The 25,020-nt window shown below is 40.0% G+C and overlaps 4 protein-coding genes across 5 annotated transcripts; 2 read left to right on the top strand and 2 right to left on the bottom strand.

Annotated features, from left to right (window-relative positions):
• The first annotated feature begins 1,205 nt into the window (after window positions 1-1,205).
• Window positions 1,206-6,455, top strand: npy8br (neuropeptide Y receptor Y8b). The gene is made up of 2 exons (XM_035641083.1): window positions 1,206-1,360; window positions 3,660-6,455. The coding sequence occupies exon 2, from the start codon at window positions 3,811-3,813 to the stop codon at window positions 4,912-4,914; it is 1,104 nt and encodes a 367-aa protein (XP_035496976.1). The 5' UTR covers window positions 1,206-1,360; window positions 3,660-3,810; the 3' UTR covers window positions 4,915-6,455.
• A 9,706-nt stretch (window positions 6,456-16,161) lies between these two features.
• Window positions 16,162-16,980, bottom strand: LOC118314176 (progonadoliberin-1-like). 2 transcript variants are annotated; one of them, XM_035640426.2, is made up of 4 exons: window positions 16,787-16,980; window positions 16,561-16,699; window positions 16,381-16,479; window positions 16,162-16,245 (listed from the first exon to the last, which is right to left on the bottom strand). In XM_035640426.2, the coding sequence occupies exons 1-4, from the start codon at window positions 16,795-16,797 to the stop codon at window positions 16,198-16,200; spliced, it is 297 nt and encodes a 98-aa protein (XP_035496319.1). In that variant the 5' UTR covers window positions 16,798-16,980; the 3' UTR covers window positions 16,162-16,197. The 2 variants fall into 2 exon arrangements, with proteins under 2 accessions (XP_035496319.1, XP_035496320.1); XM_035640427.2 differs by having other exon boundaries at window positions 16,561-16,799.
• A 143-nt stretch (window positions 16,981-17,123) lies between these two features.
• On the bottom strand, window positions 17,124-21,746 carry kctd9a (potassium channel tetramerization domain containing 9a). The gene is made up of 12 exons (XM_035640423.2): window positions 21,550-21,746; window positions 21,144-21,265; window positions 21,001-21,044; window positions 20,819-20,915; window positions 20,661-20,719; window positions 20,419-20,547; window positions 20,270-20,337; window positions 20,079-20,174; window positions 19,834-19,983; window positions 19,407-19,512; window positions 19,196-19,329; window positions 17,124-18,687 (listed from the first exon to the last, which is right to left on the bottom strand). The coding sequence occupies exons 1-12, from the start codon at window positions 21,595-21,597 to the stop codon at window positions 18,571-18,573; spliced, it is 1,170 nt and encodes a 389-aa protein (XP_035496316.1). The 5' UTR covers window positions 21,598-21,746; the 3' UTR covers window positions 17,124-18,570.
• A 290-nt stretch (window positions 21,747-22,036) lies between these two features.
• On the top strand, window positions 22,037-23,986 carry ankrd39 (ankyrin repeat domain 39). Its single transcript, XM_035640425.2, has 5 exons — window positions 22,037-22,302; window positions 22,424-22,528; window positions 22,738-22,841; window positions 22,941-23,144; window positions 23,248-23,986. The coding sequence occupies exons 2-5, from the start codon at window positions 22,435-22,437 to the stop codon at window positions 23,392-23,394; spliced, it is 549 nt and encodes a 182-aa protein (XP_035496318.1). The 5' UTR covers window positions 22,037-22,302; window positions 22,424-22,434; the 3' UTR covers window positions 23,395-23,986.
• The last annotated feature ends 1,034 nt before the right edge of the window (window positions 23,987-25,020 follow it).

Here is a 25,020-nt window from a genome sequence, read left to right as displayed (position 1 = left end):
CCATGTCACTGTGTCAATTGAACAGCCACAGAGCTGTTGTTGGTGGTGGCAAGTCATTTCACCGTTCTGCCTCTCAGACAAACAGCTATTACTCTGCTCACAAACAGCCTCCACTTGGAAGAGTAGTGTGTGGGGATGGTGTGAAGAAGCAGTTAACAATCTGTTGCACAAGCAAGAGAGGTGCAAAAGATGGGTCTAAAATAGTTCTAGGGTGTTATCTGGATCTTGATGGAGATTTTAATCGTGATGATGTTTCGGTCTGTGTGGCTGTGACTCATTTAGCAAAGGTGCATACTGCCGATGTATAGAGAACATGGGACCTGAGTCGTTCGTTTTAGGTTTAAACTGCAGTGGATTAATGAATCTGAGACATCTAAAAGGTTAATCATCATTTTAGGGTCTTACAAGAAAACATTGACATATTAATGAGTATCAATCAATATTCATTATTAAATGCTGTCAGCAAAATTGATTTAGGTCTATTAGTTCACAGTGAAAAAACAGCACCAGTGTCCAAATCCACACTTTAATCAATAGTAGGGCTGCAACTAACCCTTATTTTCATTATCGATGAAATGGTGAAAAATGTGTTGATCGTGTTTCCCAAACCCCAAGATGATTTTCTGTTTTGTCCACACAGCAAAGATGTTTAGTTTACTAGGAACAAAGAAACCAGCAAATATTCACATTTAAGAAGCTGCAATAACAGAATTTTGACTTTTTTTCCATAAAAACTATTTGAACGGATTAATCGACTATCAAAATCATTGGCGATTAATTTAGTAATCGATTGGTAATCGATTCATCAATTAACTCTCGTGGCTCTCTAGTCTTATGATTATAAGAAAAAGACAGTATAATACTCACAGGCTTGATATGTAGACAATTTACAGCAACTGCAGAAAGGTATAGCCTATAGGGCTTTTAAGCATTGCAGTACAATAATACATTATGTCAGTTTTATATTTCAGTGATACTTTAGCGATTTCGCATTTGCATCTGTGTCCTTGTGTGTGCAAAAGAAAATTAAGTATCTAATGTCGCCTTCTCATACGTCTGACCTTCACGTTGGTGAGGCAGACCATGTGTGCAAAAAATCCCTCAATTTTCCCATCGGCCCCATTGAGCGCGAGTGCCTTCGCGCGCGCGTGTGCGTGGGTGCGTGCGAGCCACGGAGGTTTTATTATGTAACATGTTCGCAACCACGTCCCCGCCAGTGAGTGTGAGGTCGCTTTAAGAGATATCCCAGCTCCTATCAGGGATCCCGGCAGGATGCCTCATGTCTCCTCCTCGACCAAAAACTGTTGTGTCTCACTTGATGCAAAGCGGAGCGTCAGGTCCCAGAGGAGGGAATATTTCGGTAAGAGGCAATTCATTGAAATATGGCATGGGGGGGGGGGGGGGGGGGGGGTGGTTAAGCAGAGTGTAAAAATGTCTTAATTCATTTTTACAGGGCTGGTAATGTGTTTTTTATTTTTTTAATTGCCGATCTAAACTATAATGACTCTAATAATCTTGTCTGATATTTATTGATAGGTTCTAATGCGTTTAGTGAGTTTCCATGACCTTAAAAATGCACGCGGGTATTTTTGAATACCCTGTGCTGTCAGACTATAAGCTATAGTGGTGGGATTTATTGTATAATTCACTCACTTGCCACTGGTCAGGCTGCTGTCCTCACAAGACGCTACAAGTGTATAGGCAGATATGTTTAGTCGACATCCAGCAGATCTGTAGGTGGAAATGAGTGATGGGTCTCCCCGCGGACACGAGAGCGGGGAGTGCACACGGAGGTGCACCGGAGGACCGACGAGTCTCCTCCTCCACCTGTCCGGAGCTGAGAAAGTCCACCTCAGTTGCGAGCTGCCATTGCTGCTGCAGACGGAGAATCCTCCACAGCTGCAGAGACTGAGCGTACATATCCACTTCCAGTGACTTCTCCACTTTACATCCCTTCATGTGTTTTTCAGTCTGCCGATGAGGTTTAGCCTATAGGTTTGTTTTTATTTACGCATGACCAACTTGTGGCTACCTGATTTAGTGAGGTGACTCGCCACCGGCGATGTTAATGGCTCAGAAGATCGTGTGCACAAATTTTTAACGTAGCATCTCTATTTTTGAGACAAATCATCATGAACTATATAATTTCTACAGTGCCTCTCACAAAGTGTACTCTGTGTGTAATTTGCAGGTGATCAGTAGCCAATACTTCATGGTAAATCTCATGTTAAGTATTATTAACAATTCCCTCGTTTCTTGAGCTGCCCTCTGCCAGCAGACACAACACAAAGCAATCCATCACTTGAAGTGTCCAATTTCTGCCATAAATCAGCATCAAAGCTGCAGTGAGGGCATGGTTTGCCGGCCGCACACCCAGAAATTTAGTTCTAGTTTCAGGTTGACACCCGGGAGGGGATTGATTATCTAGAGGTTCTTAAGAGAAGCCAGTGTAACACGAATGAATTCAAGTGTTATTACTGTGCATAGCTGCATGTACAAGTGTGCACTTTTGACATGCTGGCTTTGGTTGTAATAAACACAGATGAAACAGCACATTATAATGACATTATTGCTCATAATGGAGACAGCCACAAGCTGTTGATGCCCTCCATGCCAGCATTTGTCATTGTTGAGTTCACCATTTCATTTTGTTCACCGGTAAGCTGTGTTGAAAAACTAATTTCTGTCAATTGGGCCATGGGCAAAATATCTTGGTTAATCTGGACTATTTTCACTGCTGCATGTTCACACGCACGCAAGCACGCACGCACGCACACACACACACATACACACACACACACACACACACACACAGACACACACACACACACACACACACACACACACACGCACACACACATACACACAAACACACAGAAAAGAATATATGCACATATCCACATCCACTGTTCAGATGTTCTTGGCCTTGGTGTAATACAATTATGTTTATTTTTTCCAGTACATTAAGCTGTTACAAATGGTAAAGACCGCATGTGTCGATGAGAGGTGTCTGTTCCTTTATCGACACAAACAGAATCAATTCCTGCTGTCAAAAGGGGAGAAAACTGTGAGAGGGAATGATAGTCTCTTGAAGACAAGTCATTATCACCATTATTGTGTTGGAAATTTAAATCAGTTTCATTATTGCAGGCCACAAAGCCTGTGCTATTTTCTTGATGATATGCCATCAGCGCATCATTTATTCTTTTATCCTGTACTTGAGGAGAAAGAAAATGTATGTTCTGCCAATAGCCTGACGGTATCTGCATACCAACATTAATTGTTAGTAATGTAACATTATTGTTAGTAATATGTTATTAATTCTGAATCCACTGCCAGTGTATGAAGGTGAAACTGGACATCTCAGCACAGAACAGACACTTGTTGAACCTCATCCAGGAGAGCTGTGAATCTAAAATCCTCTCCTGCAGCAAGAGAACCACTGAATATCACATATCCTCATTTAAAAGATGTTACAGTCTAATGATGAAATTAGCTTATTCAGCGAGTGATGGTCAATTTCTTGTCATATTGCAGTTTTCAACAGGAGCTACATTATAATTAGAGTGATAACCCAATACCTTAAATAAGTGTTTATAACGTTAAAAACATACCTTTTGTTGCTGGACATTTTTAATTTCTTGTTCTTCTTTTTGCAGGCAGAAAATGAAGACTGCTGTTGAAGATTAAGTATGATGACGGAAAGCTGTAAAAATGAAAATATAATTCATGAAGTCATTACAGCTGGTGTGACCAAACAAATTATTTTAATTAGTTCCCAGCATTTGAAGTGAGGAAGGAAAAACCATCATGGAGCTGCAGCACAACAGCAATCACAACCACGCCCTGTGGAAAGAGATACCGTGGGATTCCGCAGATGACTGCTCACTCTCAGTGACTGGCACCACTTTTCTCATCGTTGCTTACAGTGCAGTTCTGGCAGTAGGTCTCATTGGGAACTCATGTCTGGTGTTTGTCATCACACGGTACAAGGAGATGCGCAACGTGACCAACATCTTTATTGTCAACCTTTCTTGTTCTGACATCCTCATGTGCATCTTCTGCCTGCCGCTCACCATTATCTACACTCTGATGGACCGTTGGATCCTAGGAGACACCCTCTGTAAGCTCACGCCCTTCATCCAATGTATATCAGTTACTGTTTCCATCTTTTCTCTCGTCCTCATCGCCATGGAGCGCTACCAACTCATTGTCCACCCGACTGGATGGAAGCCTGTGGTGAGCCAGTCCTACCTGGCCGTGGCTGTCACCTGGATTGTTGCCTGCCTCATCTCAGTGCCTTTCCTCTCATACAGCGTACTCGCCCTGCCTTTCCAGAACCTGAGCATCCCCTTTCTAGTCGGTGATCACCTTGTTTGTATGGAGCGGTGGCCATCGCTTCAAGAACGGAGAGCTTACACCACTTCCCTGCTCATCTTCCAGTACTTCCTTCCTCTCATCCTCATCATATTCTGCTACCTTCACATCTACCTGCGCCTAAGGAGGAGGAAGGACATGGTGGAGCGTGGCAGGAACACCACAAAGAAGAAAAATAAGGGCTCCACGAGGATCAATGCCATGTTAATATCCATAGTGGTGGCATTCACCGTCTCTTGGCTCCCCCTCAACATCTTCAACACCGTGTTCGACTGGAACCACGAGGCCATCCCGTCCTGTAGCCATGACGCCATCTTCTCATTCTGCCACCTCATGGCCATGGCCTCCACCTGCATCAGCCCCATCATCTATGGTTTCCTCAACAGCAATTTCCAGAAACACCTCAAATCAACCCTGTTGCACTGTCGCTTCTGGGGGGTGGCAGAGCGGTACGAGAGTGTCCCACTCTCCACTGTGAGCACCGAGGTCACCAAGGGGTCAATCTTGAGCAATGGATCCATCAGCATCAATTCTTAATTCCAAGCCCTTTCAGTAAAAGACAAAGAACTACTGGGGCCTCCCCAGGCCTCATTGTGTCATCCTCTGACGCTTTTCTAGCTTCAATGCGTGCAAAGGCAAGGTTGACATTTACAAAGTTATAAAGCTCACAATAGCAGTCAGGAGGAAGCAGACTGAAGACACTTAGCCAACATGGCCCAGTGCCCATGATTAAGTATGAGTACTCATGTAAGAGGGAGTAGATAACAATATGATGGTGCAAAGGTTGGAAAAGTTTTAATACTGTTGTGCAACTTAAGACACTTTACATGAGCACTTTTGCTACTGTAGTCTGTGTAGTCCATTTCCCATGTGCTGTAGGCACATACAAATGAAGACAAAGCATTTAATCTGGTATAACCCGTGTTTTTTCAAGTACTCTGATTTGCTGAAAAGTAATGTTTCAGTGAATATCAGCTGTTTTGTTGGCCTCTTACACTTTCACTGCTGTAAATGTGAACAGTAGAACCACCTGAGTATTGGAAACACAAAGGGTTTGTGGTTGTTCATTAAAATGTTTCTGTTTTCTGTTAATAGTAATGATGAAAATATTAAGGGATCGTGAAGTGTTGTGTCAGAGATTATCAACAGAATAGCTTATTACACTATTACAACTGAAGGAGAGGACATTAGTGCACTAAATGTGGCTCCAGACATTCATTTAGCTGAATTACTTGTATCATCTTAATGCATTTCTTATTAACTAAAATCACCGCAAACTATGTAATAATCTTTTTCTAAAGAACCTTTGCAAGAGCTATAGTACATGTTTCTGCTGTCTGCCAAGGTTGGCGTTCCAGTTTACTCTGTGTGTGTGGGATGGTTTTCATCATAAAAGGTTCCAGCAACCTTATATCAAGTGCCATAAAACAAAATAAAATGGCAGTGAGGGACTTTGTCAGCGCAGGGTTCTTCTGCTGTATATAATGTTACTAAATAAATGTATGGCCTGTAACATATGTGACACAGTTATAGTTTATGGTTTGGTCGGCAATAAAAAGCACTGTGTAGCATAGCAGATATCTCCTAGGAAACCTGTTGTAACTTGTCTTTGTGGTACTGAACTGAATTTAAAGGTTTACTATATCTATATCTGTAATTATAATGTCTATGTTGTAGTATTTAGTTTAGATGAATCAAAGTATTTTCTATTCGTTCTTTAATTGTTGTTCTGCATTTTTTAATCTTTCATATCTTTTGGCAAACATCCCGTCCACCTTATTTTCAAAGTGTGTTAAACCAGAATTGATTTTTTTTGTTGTCACCTTGTAGGTCAGGTAGTCTCATTCTTAGCTTTGAACCGATAAATGATTGGTCCTAAGTTTCCCATTAAAGACAAAATGGTAAACAGAGAACAGACTGCACCATGTCCACAGTGGGAAGCAGTGTGGAAGACGGGATCCAGAGTCCACAGAGATTATACATGTAGCCCTGATGTGTTTAAACACAAGCTAATCGACACTTGAAATGACAATGTTTAGTATGGGATGTACAATAAAAATTACTTCTAAAAAACATTATGTCGCCATCTGAGGTAAAATTGAGTGTACTGCCTGTTTGTGCATTACTCAGGGGGAAGTCTGAGATTTTTGATGCGTTTGTGTTGAATAAATTTGGGTTGTGTTTGGTGGCTTGAATGTTAGATAGCATGGGGAGGGGAAAACAATGAGAGATCAATGGGAATTGTGATAAATATTCATACTGAGGGAATGCATGACACGTTATACTTTTATCTGGCTGAAATGAGAAGCACATCACCTAATAGGGAAGGAGAAGGGGTAAGGTGTTTGACTGTCAGGGGCTTTTACATTTCAATGGTTTGTTAGGAGGTCAAGTGCAGGAAGTTTTTATACCAGACTGTTTTAGACTCTGACAGTATAATTAAGTGTGTGCTTCTGTTGCTTTGTCCTGATCTGACCTTTACAAGCTGTCAATCCCCTCACCTCTCCATCCTTCCTCTCACCTTCATTTCCTTTTAAAATACCACTGAATAAAGTCACTGTGTTCATTCTGTGAGAAACAAGGACCCGAGATGCTAGAATTGCCGTCAGACTCCATCAACACTTGACATGTGTTCCGAGTGGGACTCAAATGATGCAATTGTACAATGCTACTCGAGTAACTGTTTGGGGGCTGTGGGCACATTAATGTGCTATATAATGAAGCCCTGATGGAGACAAACACATAATGACTCCACAGGGCCAGACTCTCTTTGTCAGTGGAGCAGTTCCAGAAAGATTAGCGTCTTGGCAATCTGCATTTTTATTCAGAGAGATCCTCATATAAGCAATCTCTGCAGATCACAGGAACAACATGAACTGCATGGTCGGCCAGACATTTCCACAAGCTGTTGTTTTGAGCTGCAGTCACATATTTCGCCTGCCTTACGACTGTAAGAATAGGACATGATTCATCCCGCTTTGCCTTGTTCCTATATTTGAGTAATAATGATGGCTTTCTAAAAGCTGTTGTTTCGTAGAAGAACCCCCCTACCCCAAGTGAATTTCTCTCCCTAACCAACACATAAAGATCCTATATATTCACCACATAGAGGATCTAGAGTGTACTGTATTTGTATCTGCAGGGTCCAAACTGAACCCGATGAGTTGTGTGAAGTTATATAATTTGTCACAAGATGACACAATAGAGATATGCTACAAAACAATTTTCACCTTAACAAAAACTTGTATGTGGTGATGTCAGATAGGAAGTCATTAGCCTTGTTCACCTTTGGTCACTTGTGACAGGGAACTAATGCTTTTGTTTTGGCATATGAAAAGGTCAAAGGTAGTCTGACTCTGGAATTTTAATCATGATATTATACACAGGCAACCAACATCTGTAGGACGCACGGAAACAGCCAGTTAAGGGTCAAGCACATCGATCAGCTCAGTCGATAATTTCCTTGTTGTCTTTTATGTTTCTATTGGATTACCCTAATGGTTCCACCTTGCATCGTAGGTGCTTCCTGAGTCATCAGAGCCATCAGGAAGCATTCATTTCAGGGAGTTTGGATGTCATAACTGCATGAAACAGTCCATTTATGAGTTACACACACAATCCTCCAGAATGAATTCAAGACAAGACAATCCCATGTTTATCCACTTTTGAAATAAATATAAAAAATATCAGTTGTATAGATAGATAGATCTATAGAGCAAGGGAGCCTGACAATTTAGGGCCTGGCTTTTGTGTCTGACCTCCCATTTTCTTTGATCAGAAGAAAAGAGGTAGACCACAGTCTGCGTTAGTTGCCTGGTTACAGCTTCCTTAGGGGTTTCGGTGGGTTTCCTTCAAGCACCAAGCTATTAAAGGCACCTTATTAACAACACAGAGGTAGCTAGAGAGAACAGTGGGATATTTGTTGCTGCAGATACTTGATGATTTATATTGACTTATTATGAGCTTGTAGGTAAAGCACAGGTGTCATTAAAAACCTTAGCTCAGAAACCATGGTAGAATAATTTTGCTATCTACGGACAGCGCCATACAAGCTGTTTCTGCCTGTTTCCAGTCTGTATGCCTTATCAAGCTCACCAGCAGCTAGCAGGAGCTTCCTATTTATGGTAGGAGAGTAATGTTGAAATGAAGAGTTTAATAGTCTGAGATGTAAAAGTACACACTTTCTAGCGTACATTTAGATACAAACCCTTTTCTCAGCAGATATTTTGACATATCAGGGTAGGAACAGCACAGTGTCACTCTGCTCAGCCCCAGTGCCCCAGTAAGACATGATTGTGTGAAAGTGAGCCAGCATGGAAAATACAAGTACCCAGAAATTGAAAATTTAAATAGAAATTTTCATTGGCTGTCTATAAAGCTGTTTCTCTGAAGTTAAACTAACCGGCTGTTAGCAGGAGCTTCACTCTATAGACATAGCAAACATACAGTAGTGCTGTTTGAAATCATTGAATGCCCCACTACTCTTGTCAAAACATATTCTTCAATAACGCAATTTACTGCTCTCATCTTTCCTTTATTTAGAAAAAGATAGGTAAATTCTGTTTATTTCTGCAAGCTTTTTGTCTCATATAATGTCTTTAATTTTAAAATGGAGGGTCGATGGGCTTGATTTGTTCATGACAGTGTTGATCTTGTGTAAATATTTTATGTCCTGCTGAATTACCTTTCCCATATTTATTCCTTATCAAATCACTTCCAATAAAGGACACCACTTGACACATATGGTGTTGTGTGTACGTTCAATGAAAGTAGCTGCAATCTCATCAACAAGATGAAACCCACAGAAGTGATTTTCTGCCATGTGTGTTTGCTGAACAACAGCTGCCTGACAGAGTGAACTACTTTGAAAAACACACTTTCCATTGGAGATAAGAGCAGGGCCACCCCATATGCTGCTCAGCAGGATATTGCAGGCTGTTGTATTACTGTCAAGTCTCCATGATGAATACGCCTCAGCTTGTTTTTCACTTTGTTTAAATTCATACTCTTTTGGCAAACACACACATATGTCACGTTCTCAAAAAAATTTCATTTTGCTTATTCATTAACGTATAATCTCTTCTATAATCAAAAGGAAATTGTGGAGAGGGGGCGTGAATCAAGCCAAGCAAATAGTGAGCTATTACAATACAATAAATTGGCTTCGGACACATGTCCTCATGGTGAAGAAACACAGTAAATGACAATAAATGACAGTGTTGACTGGACTTGACCCAGGGTTATGAAAAATAGTTCAGAATAAATAAATGCAGCTGTGACCGAGGCAGAGACAGATTCTACAAAGTTTGGAATTTCTGGCAGATTATTTAATAAATCAGACAAGCACTAAATAACCTCATTAAGATCAAAGATGCAGTTTCATGTTGGTTTCTAGTGCACTCTGGTGGCTAAAAACCCTAAAGTTCTGCTCCTAATGTTAAGATCAACATTTTTAAAGTCCTTTTTGCACGAAAAGCATTCAAAAATAGAAGTAAAAAAAATATATTTAAATGATTGGTTTCTGTAAAGCACACAAAATGTTTTCTCTAAGTTCACAAACTGAGGTCTTGAAGAAAGATGAGAGACCATTCATCAATATATCCATACATGTTTTTTCTATCTCTTATCAGGTAGAACATTATCAGGGCCAAGTAAAGTCCAAATGTCCCTCTATCTAGCAAGGTCTCCCTATAACTGAGGTATCTCGTTGGCATTTGAGAGCTGAAAAGTGATGTGGAAACAGACAGATGTGACTGATGAGTGGGAAAAATCAAGTGAATACTCCCACTTCACCATCTGATGTAGTGTTAATGGTTCGCTGTTGGCACACTGAACGTCATTTGTTGATGGTTTCACAGTTGAATTAGCATGACGTGCAGATTTTAAGTTCTATACAGTTCAATGCAGGAACAGAGCAGTTGGCTTTTGGCTGAAGGACAGGAACCACAGTCCAATTTAAAAAGTCTTTTCATGAGAGTTTAAGTTTCTCTGGGAATTTACTACACTGAACCCACCCTGTGTAGAATTTAAATGGTCTGATTTGATGGGGGTAGAAGGAACATTATGATTTTTTTATAATTTGAAGGGCACAATAACATGAAAAAGAAGTATACACAATGTGCAACATTTTGAGTCAGAAAGCTCCCAGTGCATGTTACAAGCTTCTTGTAAGTGCTTAGGAATGACGGGTTGGAGTCACTTGGTTGCTATCACATACTGAATTTGCACAGTGCACCTTGTTCCCTGCAGCATTAATGGAGTATGTAATTACACATTGAACATGTTTCATGTTCCACTCAGCAGTTTGTATTAAAACTGGATGGTAACATTTTCCTGTGTTTGGGTTATTTGTTATAGGTCGTGTTTAGGATTGATGGGGATCTAATAGCATTAATGTAATGTGATAGTCATACTTATGCTATCATTCATATATCATCACCTGAAACTAAGTATCTTTGTGTTTTCTTTACTTTAGAATGAGCCCTATATCGGGAGGGGGTCCTCTTCCATGGAGTCCAGCATATTGCACCACTGTTGGACTTTCACATTTTAATGTTACCTTGGAAGGAGAGGGTTAGGTGAAGGGTATTTGGTTGGTTGTAATCTGCAACTTCACTGCTAATTGCCACTAAATCTTATCCTACAAACTTTCGCCAACTTATGTGACCTGATCCTTGCTGGGCTTTTAAATTCTATGGCAGCAGGGGAAGCTGTTGTCTTTAAAGCAGTATGTGTTGTTGTTTTCCAGGGGTTCCAGCATGAATTAACTGGCAGCTTTTACATAGTTGACAGCACATTGATAGATAATTAAACAGAGTAACTGTTAGAAGGTGAGATGATGATCAGTGTAGCTGTTACAGCTGATAGCAAAGCGTCAGAGATGGACCCCATAGTTCATCTAAGTTATGTGCACCGATTTTATGAAACAGTCAATTTTCAGTCTTTTTTTAAATGGTTGACATTCCCAGGTAGTTTTGAATCATTTTTTAATACGACTTGGTCTATAGGAATACTCATGCAAAGTCTATATTTTTGTGATTACTGTTGTAGTTTCAAGACTCTTTAAGTATCTTAAGACCACTTTTGTACTGTGAGAGCAGGGGATACTCTGAGAGCAGTGGTTACTGATGGTTGATAGGCTGTAGTTTGTATTTTTTTTGGCGAGCTAGTGACCTGAAAAGGGAAACTGTCCGCCATCGTTGAGACCTATTATTACATCTCTATCAGATTTAGCTTCACTTTACTGTTTGTTTGTTTGTTCTGTTCACGGGGCTGAGCACAGAAACATACAGTAAAGCGAGAGCACACTTAGCAAGACACCATTCATCGGTATATTTGTGAGTTAAAAAAAGGAATTTAAGGAAAACTGTCATAATATAAATAATATAGATATATACTGTATATTTACTCTATATGTAAAGCCTATAAACAGACTATATATTTCTAGATCCTAATTCAAGGGTTTCACAAGCTAAAATCATTCATCCCACTCCACTGGGATGAATGATTATAGTGGCTTAGAGGTGACAACCATCCACACATCTGGATTTATCAATTTATCTTCATTAACAAACTATGTAACACAGGCTTCTATGGTTTCAGTAATTCAACCTCTTTTTAAAAAGCCTACTCTTGATCAAGATGTTTACACCTGCTCTATATCTGACCTCCCCTTTTTTAAATCCTTGAAAAAGCTGTGGCAAACCAATTACGTGAATATTTGCATATACTGTGTAGGCCTAGACTGCTGAGGGAACTCCCATGATGCACTGAGTCTCTCTATGTCTCTCTCTCCCCATGTATTTATATCACACTATTGCATGTCATTAACTTTGAGTTGTCACTCAACTAAATCATAGAAAATTCATTGCTGACCCATGCCTGTGTTGTGCCCCCTCTCTCGCCATCTTCTCCTCACATGGCTCACATGGCTCTCTCATTATTCCAGGTTGTCGGTCACATTCTCATTAACGTGGCGCCTCAAGGGAACTTCTTCCAATTTGGCACGGATGATCTTGTGAAGTCACTGGGACCTTGCTAAACACATTTTAAAAAGTAGGTACTTTGAGATTGCTTTTAGCAATGAAAAGTGCTCTATAAATTAAATGTATTATTATTATTATTATTATTATTATTATTATTATTATTTTAGGAAAATTATTAATGCAGTAATTATGACACAGTGTTACAAAAATGTTTATGATGACACTTGATATCCAAACAGTGGATAAGTTCAACCTAACAGTTGTATCATAATGTTCTGTAAAACACTTTTCTGGCAATCATTCCACGCCATAACTCGGAGATTGGCACCATATTTCCTACAACTTGACTGGATGACGGCGGTGGTGAGAGGAAAGTAGGAAAAGTTATTATTACTAAATCTCTCCCTCTGTCTCAGCTCAGCATGACTACTCCATCTAAACTCTCTAGATTAAAGAGTTCGGCCATGCTCTGCTTTTTCTACTACTCAAAGAGGACCATAATAAGACAGTTCATAATTTATAAGAACTTAAAGAACACTACCTGTGTGGAAAAATGACTACATTCTGTATGAACTGTGCTTTTCTTTAATACTCACCAGCATGTGCTGCTCCCAAAACTTCCGTTTTAACAGAGTACCTGAGGCACTGTGGCATTTGTTTTTAGCTGGGGTTATTTATTTGCAGTGACAGTGTCAAGGACACATTCAGCTTGGCTCAGGTAAAAGGGCTGTAACACTGCAGAGAAGATGAGTTGCCCCGTGAACACTATGTGTATAGATTTATTGTCGCAATGAGAGAGGAGTTGAAGGCTAAACTGGGCCACCTAATCAATCAATATCAATGTTTCAGTATTGATTTTAATTGACTCGAAAAGTTAAAGAAAATTGATCATGTTTTGAATTGTTGGCTGTTCACTGGTCATATTATTGGATTATGGGTGAACAATGATGGTCAAACTAAAGAGTACTGTAGATAATGTAGATAGAGTTAACTGAATAAAATAAAGTCATCAAAGAGAATACAATTTTTAATGTGACAGCAAAATTTGTGAAATGTTTGGAACATGTTATCTGTTCTTGTTCTACCCTATCACATTATATGGAATAAAAATAATCTTCTTTCTCTTGGTTTATATACATGTGCTCTTTGACAGAAATGTTAGTTTTAGAAATCACGTTCCTTTTTTAATTAGAGGTTTCCTTCCTCCCCAGATTGGACAAACTTCTCTGGCCACACATCATTTTGCTGAACGTCCTCGAGCCAATCAACTTTCTCACTTATCAATCATATTAAACTGGTGGGCACGCTGTCAAAAAAACAATTTCATGTGACCAAAGTGCTACTCGTTTTGGCGTTTGAGACTTACTCTAAGATTGTTCTCCTCTCTCCTTCTGTCAAAACAGCAACAAAAGAAAAATCCAGATTTGAGTGACAGCACTGGAGATTGTAGAAGGGGAGAAGTACAACAGTCAATCCAAGTCTATTGAGTAATTGAACATAAGAACAATGCAGTTCAGTTCATCCAACTTGTTCAGCAATTTATTCACAATTTTATTTTCAATCTACAAATATTACTTATTTGGGGATTAAAAGGACTTTTGTTTATAATATTTCTGTAGGCTATTACTTATCAACTCCAGATGATCGGTAGTATTTTTTATTTATGTTTTCCAGTACATTTATCTGTTAGAACAGAATAAATTCCTGCTGTAAAAAGGGGAGAAAACTGTGAGAGGGAATGATTGTCTCTTGAAGACAAGTCATTATCACCATTATTGTGTTGGAAATTTAAATCAGTTTTATTATCGCGAAGCCACAAAGCCTGTGCTATTTTCTTGATGATATGCCATCAGTGCATCATTTATTCTTATAGCCTGTACTCGAGGAAAGAGAAATGTATGTTCATACCAACATTAATTATTATCTTAGTGATTCTGAATCCACTGCCAGTGTGTACAAAGGTGAAACTGGACCAGTAAATACATCTCAGCACAGAAAAGACACTTGTGGAACTTCATCCAGGAGAACTATGAATTTAAAATCCTCTCCTGCAGCAAAGGAACCACTGTCTGTCAAACATCCTCATTTAAAAGAAGTTACAGTCTAATGATGATATTAGCATTTTCAGCAAGTGACGGTCAACTTCTTCTCATATTGCAGTTTTCTACAGGAGCTAGATTACAAAATGTAGGCTACTCAAAATTAAGATTTCGTCCCAAAGACTAAGTAACCAATCAGCAGTGAATATTACAGTCTGTTGTATTACTGTCAAATCCCCATGATGAATACGCCTGTTTATTTGCCACTTTAATTAAATTCATACTCTATTGGCAAACAAACACACACACTTATGTCACTTGCTCATATAATTTTTATTTTGCTTATTCATCCACGAATAATCTCTTTTATAATCAAAAGGAGATTGTGTAGTGGGAGCGTGAATTAAGCCAAGCAAACATTGAGAAATTACAATACAATAAATTAGCTTAGGACACGTCCTCAGTGTGAACAAACACAACTAACCCTAACACTAACCCAACAAATTACAGTAAATGACAATAAATGACAGTGTTGACAGGGATTGCCCCAGGCTTATGAAAAGTTGTGTAGATAAAATGAATGCAGCAGCCAGAGAAACAGAGACAGATTCTATAAAGTTTGGAATTTTTGGCAGATTAGGTCATGAATCTGACAAGCACTAAATTGCAGTGGATCATGTTGAGCTACTGTCTGTATTAGACAGGTTTTGAGCTTGTGTTGATTGTTGTGTGATGTATTGTGTTGATTTTTGGTTTGTAAGCTTATGTTTTTGCTGTACTTTTGATGTACTTTGAGAATGTTGTGGATGTGTTTAATCCATTTTATGTTATATTCTTATTAAATAATAGTCTCCAGGAAGCGTAGCTACTGTTTAAGACAGACAGAAGCTAATGGGGATCTTAATAAACTAAATTAAACTAAACTAAACTAAATTACCTCATTAAGCTCAAGAATGCAGTTTTATGTTGGTTTCTAGTGCACTCTGGTGGCTAAGAACTGAGCTCTGATCAGTTACAGTTGGCACTTAAGTCACAATTTTCAAGTGCTTTTTTGCTGTAGGAAAAAGTGTTTCATTAAGATTAAATTAATATTCCTTGAAAATAAAGTATTCAATAGAAAATTCAAAGTACTTGGTTTATGATGATCTGAGTACATAAGATGAGGTTATTCAGTGCTGACTATGTCAATGAGACCAATGAAGATCGAGTTCAAATTGGCAATTTGCAAAAAGTTATACAAGGCACTGGTAACAACTCCCATATATTTTTTATGCTCTGTGATATGTGTTGGCATAAAAAAATATATTTCTATGCATTTTCAGTCCTGATTTGTCACATATGTCCCTGGCAAAAAACGTTAAAACATGTCTTTACAAAATTGAAAGTCTAAACAACAACAACAACAAGCCTGTAGCATAACTGGTTGTTTATTCAAGGAAAAAACATTCATCATATTTCAAATGTTATAATCAAATGAAATTGTAAGGAAAATGTCGTGTTTTTGAAGTTATGAAGGAAACTGGATCAAACCCATGCAAACAAAAGGAGAGCATGTAAACCCCACGCAAAACGAAGAAGAACGTAGAAGATATCAGAGCCACTGTGCTGCCAATGAGAGCGAAAAAGAAGAAGATGGACAAGTACAGGAAGGCAGATGAAGAGAGAATGAGTACTAATGAGGGAGATGGGGGGGGGGGGAGTTGTCAGGTGTGAGTGACTGACATCAGGAAGGAGGAATAAGGAAGAAAAACACAATAGAATTCTATATAATTATTTATTTTAGAGTCTGGTTATCATCATTTTTCATATGTTCTGTGTCCATTTCCCCTGTCGGGGCCGCTGCCCTGAAAGAGAAGAATAGATTAAATCTATGAGAATTAAATATAACTTTAACAGCACCATGAAGTTAAACCTCCGCAGTACTGATATATTTATCAAGAGAAGAAAAAAAAACAGAAGGACAGATTAGTAAAACTTACAAGGAATCCTTTCAGTCTGTACATCCTTGCATAAGGTGATTCCTCTGTACAACCAATAACTCTGCAGGTTGTGTCCACATGTGGAAGCCCCTCGACTATCTATAGAAGAGGGGAAAAAACACTACTATGAATATGTACAAAAGAGAAGAGAAACATCCAGTGATACTAAAAAATGCTTACATTGCCCAGAGTCTCTGAAAGACTGTCCACTTGTCTCTTCCCTCCTGGGCTCAGTCCATATGACCAGTGCTGACAGCAGCGCTGTGGCACTAACATCGCCACAAGCAGCAGCCACAGAGCCAAGGTTGTCACAGCCATCCTGAGGGAGGAAAAAAATACATGCATCTCAGTATATTTTAAATAATTTACTACCTCAACCCCCAAAACTCATCACAGATATATATACCTTCTATGCATGAAACAGGTAGCTTCTTTGACTTGATTGTCAGGCTGTCCTTTGTAGATGCTGCTGCACACTATTCTCAGAGGCTTTTATAAGCCTTTGATGCTTCCATTTGTCATAGACCAACGCTTTACTGCAGGGGGGGCGCTAAGTGGGATTAGACAACACTTACTTGTGACCTGCAGAGCTGTTTAAAAACTCAACACCTGCTGTGAGATTTTTGCCCTTCCGTAAAAAGAACAGGTTACACCATTTTCAGTCATTTCCAGGAACTCTCACAATGTATTTTGATCACACTGAGCACTCACTCATTCCCAACTGAGACACAATACATGAAAACTTTTTCTTCATTGTCGTAACTTATTTATAACAGTCATTTATGGAAATATATTTCCAGGGTCGAGTGCAATAATCATACATAGAGAAACCTTTACCATTCCCTCTCTCAAACACAAGCTAACCGTTGCCCCATATTGCAATCGGTGAGTATTAAAATAAATAGCCATAGCTCTTCAACTGAGTCTGAATTGCAATACACAGGATGATTGCCTTCATCGTCCATTCTCACAGGCTGGGTACCTACTATGAAACTGAGTGAACTGTATTGCGTCGGAGAAGCTTTGAGTCATGGCTATAGAGAAATCCCATCAGTCAAAGACGAGTACAGCTTTTTACACATGCAAACAGACACCGTCCAGGAAAACTGGAGAGTTCCTCAACAAAACAACTGCCCTCTCCAATAGATTTTGGAAGTACTGGATTTGATTTACGTAAGATTACAAGCACCAAGCATTTTTGGTGAAAAGGTATAACATGTTATAAGTAAACATACATTTGTGCAAATGAGTTCAAAGAATGATTAAGTGATATATATGCTGATATATACAGAGCATGTTTCCAGGTAAAACCCACTCTGACAACATTAACACATAAAAATGGCTTTCTGTGAAAGCACAAGTTGAATAATTTTCTCATAATTGGAAGAATAATGAATAACGTACATACACATAATGCAGTGCCACAGTTAAATGCATGCAACTGTGGATCACTCGCACAGGATTAAAATAAAAAGAGGTAGATTCACAGGGCGCAAAACAGGGAAAGTTTTCTTCTTTTTTTAGAACACAACATTAAAAATTAGGGAGAAACGTCACAGCTGTAAATCATGTATTGCATAAACAAGCTGTGTTTATAACTAGCTTGCCGCATAGTTTCACGTTCAATTATAGCCTTTTAGACTGTGCTATTGTATGGCTTTGGCTTGCATTATTTATAATATGTTGAATCCAGCTAAATTAAGTTACACACTTAAGAGGAATATGTAATGACACAGTTATCGGTAAGTGACCCCTTCGATTTAAGCTACAGCACCATACAGTGAAGCTTAGTGCTCTTATACTCTAATTTTGACCATTGTGATTAGCATGAAGTCATTTCAAGTGAACTTAAGTCATAGAAAACATTAAATGAGTATCGTGATTGGATTGCATCCAGACACATCTACACAAACAAACATGACTTTGTTTTTGGTGATATACAGCTGAACATTTAAAAAACATCCAACCATACAAACATACATCAACAACCCTGGATAAAATCTAGTGCAAGATATTTAAAGCTAACTTAAATTGGGGGGAATGCCAGGGATGTGCATACGACTACCTGTACTGCAGGAACAGATAAAGGGAGACTGGTAGTGGGGGAGTACAGGAGAGGCTGACAGCAGGTAAAGAGCATTAAAAGGAAGTCAGCTGTGGTCCACACTGGACTTGCGGGTGTGTAACGAGTTATCTGACACTCTGAGACATGTGCAGAGGGGTCAGCATCTCTTCAAAAATGGCTCCTTTCACATTGGACCCTCTCAGATTGGCTTCCTGGAGATCACAGCCAGACAGGTCGCAGTTCTGCAAACAAGGCAGCAGCGACAAAGCAGTGAGACCGGTGGATTAAAGGGGTTTGGAGAAAGACCTGAAATCTAAAAGAAGAATTGTAATGTTCCTTTAATGTTACACAGAAGCAGGTTGAAAAATATTCCAAATTTGAGGGCAATTTATCTCCAGCCAAAGTCCTACATAGATCTGCAACCAATGATTTTTTTTTATAATGGAATAATTGTCTTGATTCATCATATGAGTTTACGAAACATTAAAGGGAAAATTGTGAAAAATATACACAGCAATTTCCCACAGTCTAAGCTAATTTATTTAGCTTGCTTATTTTGTGTGTGTGTGTGTGATGGAGGAGGGCTCCTAAAAACACAAATACATTTAGTTTGCAATCATACAACAATCATCAATTTACAGGAGGGTTCAATCTTGTATTACTGTAAGAAAAATGATGTCGTAATAAAGACTGCAAGAAGAGTCAACGTAGGCATGTTCAGAGTAATCCTTTCTGAAAGCCTTAATTCACCTCAAGATCAGTCCCCGCTAAAGTGGCTCCCCGGAGGTTACAGTTCTTCAGCTTTGCATTTTTCAGAGTGGCCACACGCAGGTTGATCCCGGTCATCTGGCTTCCTTCCATGTCAACTCCTTTCAGATTTGCACCTGGTCACAAATGCATTTGATTAAAAATATGACCATAAACGTGGAATCAGGCTCTTGGTTAAATCGTTTGGGATTACCTTCCAGGTTGGCCTTCAGTCCCGATGGATCTTCAAAATTGCATCCTTTTAGAGAAGCTCCCTCAGCATTGGAACACAGCATCTTCACCCCTTGTAAGTTAGCACCCTTCAAAAGACATACCAAACATCGAACCCTTCAGAGTGGGTGTGTGACATTTGAAAACATGTTTAAGAACGAATGGCGCTTCTTCCACACAACTGAGAGCAGTAGGTGTGAAACCAAAAGTAAATTCCATTGCTCACCAGCAGGAATGCCAACAATTAAAAATAACACAAAAAGGATACACACAAGCTAGAAGAAGGAAAACACTGGCTTCCCCAAAGTGAAAAACTTTTTGAGTGCATTCTGTACTTACTTTGTGTCGCTTGACATTGAATGTGCACATTAATCTTTTAGTGATGACAAGAAAAGAGTTTTCAGACTCACATCCAGGTTGGCTCCAGAGAGATCGGCCCGCTCGAGATTGGAACAGCACAGGTTGGCATGTGTCAGATTGCAGCGGCTCAGATTAGCCATTTTAAAATTAATGTAGCGCAGATCAAGTCTGGACAGATCAGCACCACTGAAATTAAGTCCCTGAAAACATTGAAAGTAATATTGATTGCTTGAAAAATTGATTTGACATGGTGAAATGATGGGGGAAATGAAAACACTTTGAGTTAGAGCTGTACCTGACAGCGGAGCTCTGACTTGGTGGGTGTTGCCAGAAGAAAACGGACAAACTCCTTGCGGGAAATGGGGGAGTGGTCCTCAGGTGGCTGCGAGTTCTGTTTTGAAAGTACACATGTAGATTGTCACAATTCATTCAAGGGAGGCATCGCATGACTATATGGAAGATGTTTGCTTGCACACTTCACATTACCTTGATAGCTACTTCAAGCTGTTCAGCGAGCTGCTCAATTCCAAAGAATCGAGCCTCCTCGAGGACACCTTCAAGACACAAATTGTTATGGGAATGTTACATCCAGACCCTCTTCAGAGTGATTAAGGTAAACATCCTCACAAGCATACCTCGTATATTCATGCCTTCATTGATAATGAGTTGACCATGTCTCAAGTAGTTGAGAATGGGCTCAAAGTATTCAGGGCTGCGGTCGATGAGGTAAGCCCCCTGCTCGTCCTGCTTGTTCCCCCACACATCTGGAGCAAACACAGAGGTTGACAAACTCCATTCAATTGGATGGCTCACACGTAAATGAATAAAGCAATTAATGCATACAGACTGATTAAGCCGTTCTGTAGCCCCTATTTACCCTTCTCCCGAAACATATGTGCCAGCATGCTCTCTGGCTCCTTGCTGACCAAGGTGCTCCTGGGCATGAAACAAAAAGCAGACAGAGTCGTGCAAGAAACATACAATGTTTTGTTCTGTGTTTATTACTAGTGGGCACAGCATTAAATCAACAGATACCTGGTGGTGGTGAAGAGACGCCCACCAATGTTGAGGGTCAGCCAATCGGTGTGTGCTCCATGCGGATCAGATCTAACCTTGGCTTCATGTTGAGGATCTTAGACATAGAAAAGCAGAAGAGGAGTTGCCGAGACCATGCACAAACTTACACCGACAGTGGATGAGACTCCTGCAGCACTCACCGATAAATGGATCTCCCTCCGACACATACAGCACGTCATCGTCTCTATCAGAAGTACAAATAAAACAGATAAACACACACTATGAGGTGAGGCGCCCATGACTTTTTAGCATTATGACTATATTCACCGTGGGCGGGTCTTACCTTATGAGTGCAATGTCATCTATAAGACCACCCTTGCCATTGTATAAACTAGAGGCTTTGATTCCTAACTTATTGCTTGCTACAGATAATAGGTCGGACAAGGCCCCGTACACTGCTACAACCTAAAAAGGAAAGATTTCATACGGATTAGTGTGCTGTTAGGAATTTAAGACACTCCAGTCTAATAAAAGATTGAGTGGCAGTTAGCAGTGAGCTAACACCTAACTGTTTCTCTAGTGAATGTCATACATAGCTGAAGTTGAGCAATATTCCACATGACTACCGTTCATTATATGCAGTAGTTACACAGTAAGATTAGTTAGTTAGCTAAAATAATGACAAATGTTCAGTGGAAAAATCCTGTCATTCTGCGGCCCTTACTGAACAGCCTCATACAACTACTCACCTTGCCATTTTTAGACGTCCCGTTAATAAATAACGTAACTCTTCTCATTCTTTATGAGCTTTGGCTGTTACGTTCTGCTATAATTTCTACGATAGTTTGTCTTTCGCCAACTTGTTAGCCGAGTCAAGCTGGCGTGCTAGCTGCATCAGACAACAACACGAGACAGAAGATGCCTTCACAAGCTGGCGGCGAAAACTGGAGACTGAGATTTAAACTGTATACGTGGCTGAGAGGCAGACATGTTAGATGTAAAGGTGTAAACGTCTTGCGCGTTGGTGGATTATATAGTTGTACTATTATATTATTATCAGTAGTATCAGTAATAGTTAATAGTCACCATCCCGCCACCGCACAAAGTTATGTACCGCCGCTTGGTTTATCTAAACATATCTGTGGAGGACAATCCGACCGAATCAGGGAGCACGTGAAGGGGGCCTTCTGACCGCAGCTCTGCCATTGGTCGGGGCTCTCAGACGTAGGCGTCATCCTGCGTCGGTTCGGGAGGAGTGGCGCAATTAAAAAGTTGTTGTTATTGTTTTGTATAACGTACACAGAGCCAGAGTTTTTCTGAATTCTAATATAACACATTTTTGTTGTTCGTTTTTTCAAGCCTGCATTGGCTTCTTCACTTTGTTTCTTTGCCCCTGTGTTTGGGAGCTGGACCTGTTGGTGGTGGTATTGCGCCACCGTGTTGTTATTAAAGAGAGAAGAAGAAATACGGAACTGTCAGACAACATGAGTTCGTCTGTTATGGTCTGTGCATCTATTGTAGAGATTATCTGACATGATGTTAAGTCAAACACGTGACTCAAAAACCTAAAGTGCTCAGCTTCAGGTTTGAATCAGTTCGGAGGTTTTCTTATCCTGTTTATAGCTCTCATCACGATGGCGTCTGACAGACAGCACTGCTCGTGCTGCTCCCATCCAGTCTCCTCTCCCAGTGTCCACCAGACGATGAATGAAATGGACTTCGAACGAGGTTTGCATTCATGTAGAAGGAGTTGAACCATGCTGCTATTAGTTATAGAATATTCAAAATGCCAGTCTTGTTCTCCGACATTAAATCCACTCTAATTTCAAATTGTTACATATTTTTATGTTCATTAAATGACTTTGACTTAACAGTTGTTTTCATTCCTGATGTGACTGCTGCGTCAGTGCTGTGTGGTGTGTTCTCCTCCTATGCAGGGATCTGGTCTGCTGCAATGGATGGGGACCTGGAGAGGGTTGAGTCATTGGTCCAGAGGGGTACAGACCTCAACCTGAGAGACTCGTCTGGATACACAGCTCTGGTGAGTTTGCTGGGAAGACGCCTTTTCTGTAAGTGCTGTAACATCTGTTGTTTTTGTGTGTTTGAATTGCTGCTTCTTTTTGTGTGTGTTTTGCCTCAGCACTATGCAAGTCGCAGTGGTCATCTTGCTGTTTGCACGTTTCTTCTTGAGAATGGCGCCTGTGCATCTCCCCAGACACCAGGCGGTGCCACGCCACTCCACCGATCGGCCTACTGCGGTCACCTGGATGTGGTTCGAATCCTTCTGCACCGCAGGGCGGATCCAATGCTCTGTGATGACGATGGTGCATCCCCTTTACACAAGGTGCACAATTGGCAGCAATAATGTAATGAAATCTTTCCAAAGAGACATATTAATGACATGTAACTGGTGCTTGCCTTTGTTGCCCTGTTATATGCTTGAGCAGGCTGCAGAACAGGGTCATGATGAGGTGTGTCAGCTGCTTCTTGAGGACTGTCCAGCACTTTGCAGCCAGATGAACAAGAGGCTCCAGCTACCATACCACCTGGCACAGCAGGGGAATCTGCAGGAGCTCTTAAAACCACCACGATGAGGAAGGACACACTCTGCATCTGGGAAATGTTTAGTGCTAAGATCAGACAAATTATATGAACTCAAAACATACAAGGTGAAGTCCACTTAAGTCAGGGTCATGTTGACCTGGATTCACCATATTGGGATACTTTGAACATCAGCAAAGAACCACTGAGTGAAACAGGGTGAACAAAACATTACATTTTCTGGGTTTATACCACAAACATCACCTTGTTTTTTATTACTAGTTCACTGCTTGTGTAATAAATACACATCTTAAGCTATAGAGACTTGTAAGACCTGTCAAATAATACCAGTTTCCACTGGCTGCTACTGCTCTGCTCTAGTTGTCAAATAAAATAAATAATGAAGAATGAGCTCCAATGTTTGCTTAGATGCCAGGGAAATGCTAACTTATATTGTTAAGCTGAAAACAGTGCCTTACTGTTTCTTTTCTCTAACTGTCTGCATTATTCAACAGCTACGACTCCTGGGATCTTATTCTTTGTACTTCTACCTGCCTCAATAAACCGCATCCAACGGATCCGCTGGTTCCATGCAGCCCATCCCTTTCCCCTTTTTGAACAAAATAAATAATTCTGCTCAATTTACCAATGATGGAAACCATTTCCAGAGTTTTATAATGATTGAGTGTGATGATTAAGAGAAAAAGTTATGATGAGCAAGTTATAACTTAGGTATCTCGTTGGGATTTGAGAGCTGAAAGTGCTGAGGAAACTAACAGATGCCACTGATGAGTGGGAAAAAATCAAGTGAATACTGTGTTAATGACTGAATCATCTAACAATGATGGTGTATAAGTATGAGGGGCCGTTAGGGACATTATCCAGAATTACCTTACACAACTGAAATGCTCTTACACTCACAACTGAAAGGCTCTCACACTCAACTGAAATTAACTCTCACACACACAACTGAAGTTACCCCACACACAACTGGAATCCAACTGAAATTACCTCTCACACAACTGAAATCCTCTCACACACACAACTGAAATTACCTCTCACACAACTGAAATGCCTTCCTGTTCAACTGAAATACTAAGTCTGGAATCATCAGAGCTAGGGGTGCTGAGAGAAAGTGTATGACGTCATAGTGTGGCGTCATGAGGGGCCTGGCTTATATAACCCGGACTCAAGTACAGTCATTCCCTTTGTATGTTCAAATTTTTGTTCTGTTATGTTATTAATGACTGTGCTTCAAGTGTCTCAGTGTCTAATTCATTGAGCCTATAGCTCAATGAATTCAACATTTAACATACAATACTCTGCTGAAATTAATTATTTTTCATGAAAGTGATCAAAGGAAATAATGACTGTGTTGTAACATAACATAACATTATCCATAATCATTATCGATACCATCCGTGACAGAAACTATATTATTAGGCCATCTTCATCTCATGCGCCTGTCTGTGAGACAGGCATGTCAGATTACTCCTCTAGGCTGCTGCTCTGTCCCTCCTCGTGACTGCATGTTCATCTCCACTAGGAAACAAAAATGGGAATAGACAATTCCCTGACCGTTCTGTGTGAAATCATGTGCATCTTGTATCATTCATTCATTGATATTGTTATTTATTTAATTCATACAAAAGCCTCAGGTGCTGACACCATGGGTGAAT

The sequence above is a fragment of the Scophthalmus maximus genome, chromosome 19, assembly GCF_022379125.1.
Source record: "Scophthalmus maximus strain ysfricsl-2021 chromosome 19, ASM2237912v1, whole genome shotgun sequence".
In the NCBI taxonomy this organism is placed as follows: domain Eukaryota; kingdom Metazoa; phylum Chordata; class Actinopteri; order Pleuronectiformes; family Scophthalmidae; genus Scophthalmus; species Scophthalmus maximus.
This window is presented reverse-complemented; position numbering and strand designations above follow the sequence as displayed.